Source organism: Sinocyclocheilus grahami, unplaced genomic scaffold (assembly GCF_001515645.1).
Source record: "Sinocyclocheilus grahami isolate Dianchi unplaced genomic scaffold, SAMN03320097.WGS_v1.1 scaffold1744.1, whole genome shotgun sequence".
NCBI lineage: Eukaryota > Metazoa > Chordata > Actinopteri > Cypriniformes > Cyprinidae > Sinocyclocheilus > Sinocyclocheilus grahami.
Window position 1 is genome coordinate 248,705 of NW_015506923.1, and position 10,598 is coordinate 259,302.

General features: G+C 36.0%; 1 protein-coding gene across 1 annotated transcript in view; it reads left to right on the plus strand.

Moving 5' to 3' along the window:
- LOC107572394 (protocadherin Fat 2-like) overlaps positions 1-10,598 on the plus strand; it is a 161,539-nt gene that overhangs the window by 131,526 nt on the left and 19,415 nt on the right. Inside the window, exon 2 of the mRNA XM_016258831.1 lies at positions 9,701-9,898. Within this exon, the coding sequence (XP_016114317.1) occupies positions 9,701-9,898 (198 nt within the window). The remainder of the gene's footprint in view (positions 1-9,700; positions 9,899-10,598) is intronic.

A 10,598-nucleotide genomic window follows, 5' to 3' on the forward strand; every position in this document is an offset into this window, starting at 1 on the left:
GGAGCACATTCAGGGCTTTCCAGAGACAACAAATGACTGGATGTTTCACCACAACCACTCCCTCTCCTTGGTTTTTAAAAATGGCTGACATTAATTTAGTGATAAAGTTGTACATCCTTATGGATATATGCTAATATTTTGTAATTATAATTTCAATCTGATTAATTTTCAAATTGTTTGTCATAAATCAACATCTCAGGAAAATGTTATGGGGTTTCAAATCAAAATATGACTTCCTGTTATGAAACAGGACATAGGACACCAGGACTAAAAGCATATTTATTATACATTTTGGGAGACAAGAGAATTGAATAGGAAAACAAATTATATATCAATAATCTTATGAAATATTAGATATTATTATGAAAATCTGGCCAATTACTACTCCCATTACACTTCTTTTTTCAACATGCTCTCCCAACAACACTTTAATATGTAAATTAGATACAGTGTATAGATAACATTGTGCTTAATGGGAAAACCAGTTTATGGAATTTTTACACACATATTGCATAACGCAAAATGGTATGTCAAAACATTGTGTTATATATTTTATAACATAGTCGAGAACCATCCTTAAACAAAGTTAGTTATAAAAAAATCCTGAAACCTAAAAATTGATTGGTGATTTAAAAAAAATCCCATTGTTTTTGCCTTTTCATGTCTACTCTTGTCATTTTATTTTTTAGAAAAACTGAGTCCTGGTGTCCTCTACAGAGGACATAGCATAACTTATGAATAAAATATAATTTTTCAAAAATTTTATTTTACAATTTTTTTCTTATGCTCCAAACAATGTAATGACATGAAAAAATACTAAATTCACAAAGCTTTTTATTTCTGGTTCTCAGGAGGCTATTATAACCTGGAACTTGGATGTGGGATATAATTCCAGTCATATTCAAAAGGAAGTTTTAGCAACATAGCGCAGATGCTACAGAACACAGTTAGCTGAGTAGCTGTATAAGATTGTGTGCTACGCTAATATATTACTTCACAGGCATTACTGGCTTGTATTTTTAAATCCACAATATTATACATTTACAGATTATTGCTGGTCTGTGGTTTTACAGTGCCATCATTTTGAAAGATTTCATATTATTGTAAGGTGAGCTTAAAGGGTGCACTAATATGAAAATCACACAGCTTCAGTGTGACATCAATAAGAAAAAGTACTATTTCATAGATATTGTAAATAATAGTTGTTCATATTAAAATATGTATGAACTTAATACATGACCTAAACTATTTATTTAGCAAAATCCTGTCATTTTAATAAATATTACATGAAATTTATTAAAAATTGTTGCTGCTCCATTTAAGCTCAGTGTGTTCTCTTTAAGCTCTTCCACACTGAACGTCTATGTAAATACTTCATAAACAGACTTACATATAAACTGATGGTTGTAACTAAGGTAAGTTAATCGATTTTCTATAGATTCTGTCAACTCAAATGCAGACTGTCTCTGACCTTTGGCAACTAGTGTCAACTTCTCCAGTCTGTAAATCAGTGGAAAATCGGGGCAAACATTGTGTAGTGTATTCCAGCCTTAAGAGACTATAGATATACGTTGACATCCATTTAATAAGAGGCTTCATAATGAGGCTAATTTCTGTGTTCATCCCCATGAATGAAATGTTTAATTGGTTTGTTTTATTTGATTTTTGAATGTGTGTTAGGCTACTTAGCTGAACGTGGACTAGTCTAGATGTTGCAATGTGCTTAAATGACACTTCACTATGAATAACTGATCAAATTGAATGCCTTGTTGCTTGATTTTAGTGTTCAGTTTTTTTGTGATTGACTTTGTACCTTCAAAAAAATATGTTTTTCAATTATTCTTTAAAAAGGTTGTTTAAAATAAACAAGAATTTTTAATAAAACATGATGTGAGCTTAATGGGAACAGGGGTGTGCTTAAAGGGTACAAAAATGTACCCATTAAGCACAGCCAGACTTTTTGAATGTAATGATGTATATCTTAATTGAAAAGCTTTTGTCATTTAAAATAAAATGTAATATTTTTGTGTGAGAGATTAATATTTTATTTTAACATAACTTTCTGTACTGAAACCAATATCTTGTGCACTAAAAATGTCTCAATGTAGATTTTGGTGAGCTTAATAGGTACGTTTACCCTATCGTCGTCTTCTAGTCATGATTTAACAATACTGTCAGTTTGTGTACTCAAGGAGCATGAGGTAATTATAGCAGCCCTCTACGGACACCTTGGCAATTGGCTAGTAATTTTTTTTGTTTACTCGCCAGAATGATAATATATATATATATATATGTATGTATGTATGTATGTATGTGTGTGTGTGTGTGTGTGTGTGTGTGTGTAAAATGGCACAGTTTTATAAATATCTAAACATCAGTCAGTAAAGCATTGTAATATGATAATCAATAGTATTTAATGATAGAAGTTTAGTAATTAGAATTAAAACTTGATAACCATGTATGAATGCACATTAGTCATTTTAACTGAACTGACTGGTGGTGGTGCTTTTTTGGTCATTCAGTGTTTCTGTAAAAAAATAATGGGAAAAAACTAACAAAGATACTGATAAGATAATAATGATACGAATTCTACTAATAAGAACAATAGAAAACCCACTAAGGATTAATGAGCTACTGGATTCATCAATATTGTAAGGGAAACAGGTCAATAATTTAGCTCAATTAGGTTTAGGCTTGCTTCAGAGAGGCTAGGGTCTGATTTATGACATCCTGTTGTCTTGGGCCTCTGTGGAATTTTTGTGACTCCTCGTGCCTCAACTCGGTTTTGACCAAATCTTAGATTGTCTGATTCGGTCTGATATCCTACAATATTAATCAGGTTGTGTGCGTTCGCTCGAACTGATTTGCTGAAATCAAAACAGGGACGACAATAGGTGAGCAGCAGCCAATGAGATTGCTGTTTGTGCTTTAGTTCCGCCAACTATAGGAGAAAGCTGAAGAATTCCAAAGGAACTCCGTTATTTTGACAGGAAAATACAACAAAGAATATCGTTTACATGTAGCGCATCAATTCTCTCTCTCCCTCTCTCTCTGCGTGTGTGTGAAACAAAGCGACGGCGAGTCGTGCACCTTCACACTAGAGTTTATGGTACTCTATGGCAGTGGTTCCCAACCCTGGTCCTGGAGGCACCCCAACACTGCACATGATGCATGTCTCCTTTCTCTGACACACCAATTTCAGGTGTTGGAGTCACAACTAATGAGCTGATGACCTGAATCAGGTGTGTTTGATTAAGGAGACATGCAAAATGTGCAGTGTTGGGGTGCCTCCAGGACCGGGGTTGGGAACCACTGCTCTATGGTATGGTTAAATACAGGTGCGTTGCACATCCATTCAGATGAACTGAAAAACAGCACAGATCGCTTGACGAAGAGTGAAACTCTGAAGCGCTCAGTCTGAGTGTTCTGTGAGTGAAAATATATCTGTGCTAAACTTATACTTGGCCTCCAACTAACACACAGGCGAGTAAAATCTGAGAATTTATTAGCAATTGGCTAATATTAGACATAATTTAGTCGCCCAAAGTGAAGATTTAGTCGCATATGTGAGTGATTTACTCGCAATGTAGAAGGTTGTATAGTGAGTGTGCGATGTTATAGATGTGAAGGTGCCATGCTCATTAGAGTTGTGTGCCATCACAACACATTGTTAATTGAAACATTGCTGTTTAATAATGGCTCCTTAAAAATATGCTAACAGGACAGAAATTGAATTTTTCCATCACTGTGTATAAATGTGTGTGGGGTCACATTTATTCACCACATTATGGCTTTTGCATTTGTCATTTGCAATTTACATATTCAATTTGGTGTCAGCAGCTTTTCCTTGTTTTGTATTTTTTCCTGTGTTTTTTCTTTAATTGAAATTTTGATCTGAGTACCTAACCCTTTATAATAAGATTATGAAAGTGACAATTCCACAGGGGGATTCAAATGGCCCTTTGTAATCCCTTTGAGAGAATATTTAATTTTCTCTCTCTCTCTCTCTCTCTCTCTCTAATTATTTCTGTATTCTCTCTTTCCCATTCAAACTCGTTCTCTTCCTGTCTCTCCCTATTTCTCTCTCCCCTTCCAGTTTTCTCAGTTCTTGCTGTGAAACATCTCTTTTGCCCGGCCCCAGAGACGCAGGACTCCTGTTAGTTAGCTTACGTGCTGAGTTCAGAATGAAAAAAAAGAAGCTCAGTCTCCATGCAGACGGCTGCAAAGGGGTGTGGCCGCGGACTGTTTGACACAAACGCTTAACATGGCTTAATGTATCCTACTAAAACAGTGACACTGGAGGACACAACTTATTAATAATAAACATATAGGCTAATTTTGACAGATAAGCAGAATAGCCCAGAATATGAAAGCAATTTGCCCCATTGAAAACCTGAAGAAAATACGTGGCTCAATGGACGAAGATAGTGGTATAAATTAAAAAGCCTGAACTCTGTATATTTATTAATACAATGTATTAATAAAGTATAGGTTACTAGGTAGCCTACAGGAAATCAGATAAGAATATGAATGCTACTGAATTGTTATCCTCCCATAGGCTTAATGGAAGAAGACATTGGTGTAAAAGTAGGCTATAGCCAAATTTGGTATACAAGCCTGAACTCTGTATATTTATTAATACAATGTATTAATAAAGTATAGGTTACTAGGTAGCCTACAGGAAATCAGATAAGAATATGAATGCTACTGAATTGTTATCCTCCCATAGGCTTAATGGAAGAAGACATTGGTGTAAAAATAGGCTATAGCCAAATTTGGTATACGCTTATTAATGTTGCAAACTACATTGCCTACTGGGAAGGAGATGTGACCGGAATATGAACGCGACACGCAAAGTTTTCCTCCCATTGAAAACCATTATTTGAAAATGCTTAATGTGGCTTAATGCATTAAGAGAGTGATTTAAAAAAAGCAAAGCATACACCTTATTAATAAAGCATATCCTACTATTTACACACAAGCCAAAGAGCCCAGACAATTTATGCAATGCGCAAAGTTTCAAGTGAAGCGATTTCCTCCCATAGAAAAGTATTGCCATAGGCCTACACACAATAACCACCGTGACCAGAGATGTAGGCTAAAGCTTTATTCATAAACACCAGGTGCGAAAATCCATCTACATAGATCTCTGGTTAATGTTTGAACTGTAAAAGCTACATTTGAAAAACATTATACGGTAATTTGCTATGCTCCGCTGCCACTTTCCACGGTCGCGGTTGCTGCCACAGAGTGCGAGACATCATTTGGAAGTGGCAGCGGCAGCCGAGTTACATAATTTGTGGTAATGTTTAGTGATGAATAAAGCTTTATGTATAGCCTACATCTCCGGTGGTTATGTGTGTGTGTGTGTGTGTGTGTGGCAGATAGTTTTCTATGGGAGGAAATCGCTTCACGTGAAACTTTGCTCATTCACATTCTAACACTTAACGTGCAATTTAGCGCAAATTGCCTTCATATTCTGGGCAGGCTCATATTCTGAATTTTTTTTTAAAAATGAACGTTTGGTTTCATTTTTTCATTTTTGCATTTGCTCCATATGGTCTGAAAATTGAATTGTGAAGCATTACACGGACCATTGGTGATAAAAGACTTTCTTTGATTTCTTTGATGTGTATGCACATACAGTATGTTGTAATTCTTACTGTATGAACTTGCAGATTATTGAGTTTATTTAGCTTGTTCTTCAGTAACATAAAGCAGGCGGGGAAACATTGTGGCTAAATGCTTTTGTTGCCCTTTTTTCCTGTCTCTAAATGCTGATAAATTTTCTTCCGCTGCGGCTTTGATCCACAGCTATTTTTTACCGCTATTCTTGTCTTTTAATGACATTGATTTATGCAGTCATTTGGCAGCTTGTGTTTTCTCTTTCCTGTTGTCCGAGTGTAGTTTTAATTCCGTTTCCATAACAACCTCAAGGCCGTTCCAGCGGTGTTGTATATCGTCTTAATCGCACATTGTTGCTTTTCCGCTTATTACATGATTCTGTTTTCAGCCTTGTTAGTCAGTTTCTCTTTCACTCTCTCTCTCTCTCTCTCTCTCTCTCATACAATCCCATCTTTTGATTTCCTCCATCTGTTTTCCATCATCCAGGTGAAATATTTCCTTTAAATCTCTAATGCATGTCTTTCGCTGTATGAATCTGGAACCACCAGCTGCGGTGCCAGAACAGTGAGCAGAAAGGAAGTTTAGGAACTTTATTCAGAAGGAGGCTGTGATGTTTATCGGTTTTGCACGATCGCTGATGGCCCTCTGTCTTCAGCATGGCATTCATCCATCTATCAGAGCTCCTGAGAGGCCTTCTCCAGCCTCCTCTTTCTCCCCCAAGGCTCTCAGTGTCTCTATCCATCTCTCACACTGGGACTGTTTCTGACTGGCAGGTCATGTTAAGCAGCTCCTCATACATGCTCGCACAGTGCTTAAGGGAGCATTTGGGTGAGCAAAACAGTTCTGCTCTTTAGCAGAAAGTGTGAGGGTTCATTCACTTCAGAGTACTGTATATGCTGTGAAAACAAGTTGCTATAAATTTGGTGCAGTATGCAAACTCGTTACATGATTCTGTTTTCAGCCTTGTTAGTCAGTTTCTCTTTCACTCACTCTCTCTCTCTCTCTCTCTCTCTCTCATACAATCCCATCTTTTAATTTCCTCCATCTGTTTTCCATCATCCAGGTGAAATATTTCCTTTAAATCTCTAATGCATGTCTTTCGCTGTATGAATCTGGAACCACCAGCTGCGGTGCCAGAACAGTGAGCAGAAAGGAAGTTTAGGAACTTTATTCAGAAGGAGGCTGTGATGTTTATCGGTTTTGCACGATCACTGATGGCCCTCTGTCTTCAGCATGGCATTCATCCATCTATCAGAGCTCCTGAGAGGCCTTCTCCAGCCTCCTCTTTCTCCCCCAAGGCTCTCAGTGTCTCTATCCATCTCTCACACTGGGACTGTTTCTGACTGGCAGGTCATGTTAAGCAGCTCCTCATACAGGCACCCTGATGCTCGCACAGTGCTTAAGGGAGCATTTGGGTGAGCAAAACAGTTCTGCTCTTTAGCAGAAAGTGTGAGGGTTCATTCACTTCAGAGTACTGTATATGCTGTGAAAACAAGTTGCTATAAATTTGGTGCAGTATGCAAACTCGTTTTTTTTTTTCTTTTTTTCTTTTAGCGGTATAAAGATACAGTGTAATGTTAGAATTGTGCAGTTTAATAAAGAAGAAATTTAACCAGATGCAGAAACCTATAGGTTGTATTGTAGATAGAAACTTCCAGTATTGACAGCATTGTTATGTTTTGTTGTAACACCACTTTTTATTCATTTATTTATTTTATTTTTTATTGTCCCACTTTATTTAAAAGATCCAATTCTCGCATTTAACAAACCATGAACTATTAAGATAGTTGTTAAGTTTAGGATTAGGGATGTAGAATATGGTCATGCAGAATACGTGCTTTATAAGCATTAATAAACAGCCAATATGTTAATAACAGGCATGTTAATAAGCAAAAGTGAGAATTGGTCTCTATACTAAAGTGTTACCTTTTTTGTTTATAGAAAATTAAAAACATGTTCATCCAGAGATGCAGATAAATAAATTTAAAAAATGACAGACGTTTATAATGAAAGTGATTTATTTATAAAGGCTTCAATTGTGGCTCATCTAGTCGTATTGCTATTGTATTGTTGTTTTTTTTCATCTTCGAAAGTGTTATGTAATGTTAAGCTCTTTTTGTACTGATGCCAGGCTTATCGTTCATTTGTTATGAATAATCTTACTTTTTGTTTTGCGTCAAGCCCTGATCCACCCACCAACCCACACTGTAATTTTTATGTCACTACAATATTGAAAAATAGACATTATGTTTACATGCTACATCTATTCATTTAGCAGATGCTTTTAGTCAAAGAGACTTAAAAATGAGGAACATCACAAGCAATTTACCATAAAAGCCAACAATATTTGTAGTACACAAGCTAAAGCAAAATCGTTTTTTTTCTTCCTTTTTTAACAGTTATTAAACACTAAAAAAGGATTTACTTTTTAAAAACATTAATTAATTTTACACAAGTCAAAATAATGATTTACCTTAATTAAATTAAACTAAATTTATCCAACAAAACTACATTTAAGGGTTATTTAAGGTATAAAAAGACTCATTGAGGTAATAACATAAGCTTACCACAGTGTAGGAACAGTCTTTACTCATGGTTGTTGATGTATAGTTATGTAATATATGTTGAAAGTCTAGCAAAAATAACTATATTGTGACACATACTGTTACTGTGATATAAGATTGTGGCCATGCCACCCACTCAATAAGTCAAACTGCTAGATTTTGGTGCCAAAAAATCGTCTATTTGCTATTGTGTCCTTGTAAATAATGACCTGTGCATAAGTTTGAACACTGCTCTGGATGTGGTTGAGTCAACGGTGTGTTTTGTTATGAGCAGCTTTTGCTGTATTCAAAAAATGGAGTGACCTTATAGCCTGTTATGAGCTTGGACTATAGCTGAGACACACTCCTGACACCCCTGAGGGATTTGCTTTCTCTTTCTGTGCCCTCGCTCTCTCTCTTTCTCTCTCTCTCTCTCTCTCTATCTCTCGCTCTCTCTCTCTCTTTATATATATCGATCTTAATATGGCTCTCTCTTGCCCACCTCCCCTATCTATTAATCTATTATTAATAATCATTTTGTATTGATCCAAACCTAGAGCTTAAGTTAATCTTTTTCTAAGCCTCCCCCACTAAGTCCCACTTCTCTCGTTCTAGCTTTCTCTCTTTCTCTCTCTTGCTGCTCTTCTGTGTCTCCCCTGTAGAGTGTAAGGCAGCAGGTGTGCTGTCACAGGCAATGAAAGGGCCAATCACCTGGGGAATCAAAGAGCCCGTGACTCTGTCACTCCACACACCTTCTGACAGACAGCCCACTATTTATACCTCTCTCAGGGAAAAGTGAGAGCAAGGGAGGAATTTCATTAGAAAGAGGAAAAAAAGAAATAAATGGAAATGGGGAGATGCTTTTGAAGGGGCGATTGAACGAGTGTGAAAAGTAACAAAAAGGGGGGAAGACACCGGCGTGTTGTTTCTGTTTTACGGCTGACACGGTTTTCTTTCTTTTTGGCCTTTAGCTTTTTTCGCTCATGCATTTCCATGATGATACCATGTCGTCCATAAATGTGTGCTGAAACTGTCTTTAGTTCTGTCGCTTTGCAAGGCGACGATTGTGATAAAGAAGGAATGTTTAATGAGGCGACGCAGCAGCTAAACGTAGCAAGCACTGCCATGAGGAAAACACTCCACTCATTAGTATCTGCCATTCTCTCCAACTTGCATGTAAATGTGTCTCTGCATCTGTGATGTTTTGTAGCTTATGTTTTTTGTGAAAAATAAACATCAAATCTCAAAATATAGTTTCTGAAACTGCTCTGAGGACGTGCTGTGAAGATACCCATATCATGACACAGTCATGCAGGGCCAATGCAGGGCCTTATGCTTTGTGTCCTGTGTCACAAACTGAAGTTACCAAACAAAACCGGCAATTAAAATAAACTGCTCCAGCTATTTTTAAATGGCTTTTTTTTCTTCGCCTTCTCTGGTTTTTATTTGATTTGATACATTCATGACTAAAGACACTTCTCAGTAAAGTTTGAGTGATATAAATATGAGTGTGGAAATCTCTATATTTACAGGTCCTGACTGGTATACGGTGAGAGTGGATTTGACGGTGATGGATGTCAACGATAATGCCCCAGAATGGACGATGGTCCCTTTCCCCTACCTGAGTGTGGTCTCTGCTAATGCCCCACCAAGCACTCTAGTCTACAAGCTTCAAGCCAGAGATGGTGATGAGGGCATCAATGGAGAGGTGGAATACTTCCTGTCTGATGGTAAGCAGATTTCCCATCTGCCTTCTTACTTTATATCAATGTTAAAAAAGCTGTGTATATATTTTTTTAAATTTCTTTGATAAGTAGAACATCCAAAAGAATAGCATTTAACTTAAATAGACAGCTTTATTTTTATACTGTCACTTTTAATCAATTTAATGCATCCTTGCTAAATAAAATCATTAATTTAATTCATTTCTTTAAAAAAAAAACTTACTGACCTCAAACTTTTGAACAAGAGTGTATAATGCTACACAAGCTTTCTATTTCAGGCAAATGCTGTTCTTTTGCTATAAATGCTATTCTTTTCAAAGAATCCTGAAAAAAATTAAAATGTACACAACTGTTTTTAACATTGATGATGATAATAATGATAATAATACTACTTCTAATAATACATGTTTCTTGAGCAGCAAATCAGCATATTACAATTATTTATGAAGGATCATGTGACACTGAAGACTGGCGTAATATCTGCTGAAAATTAATCTTTGCCATCACAGAAATACATTTAATTTTTAAAATATATTAAAATAGAAAACAGTTCTTTTAAATTGTTAAAAAAATATTTCACAATATCTATTTATGCTGTATTTTGTATCAAATATCTATCAAATATCTATCATCTATCTATCTATCTATCTATCTATCTATCTATCTATCTATCTATCTATCTATCTATCTATCTATCTATCTATCT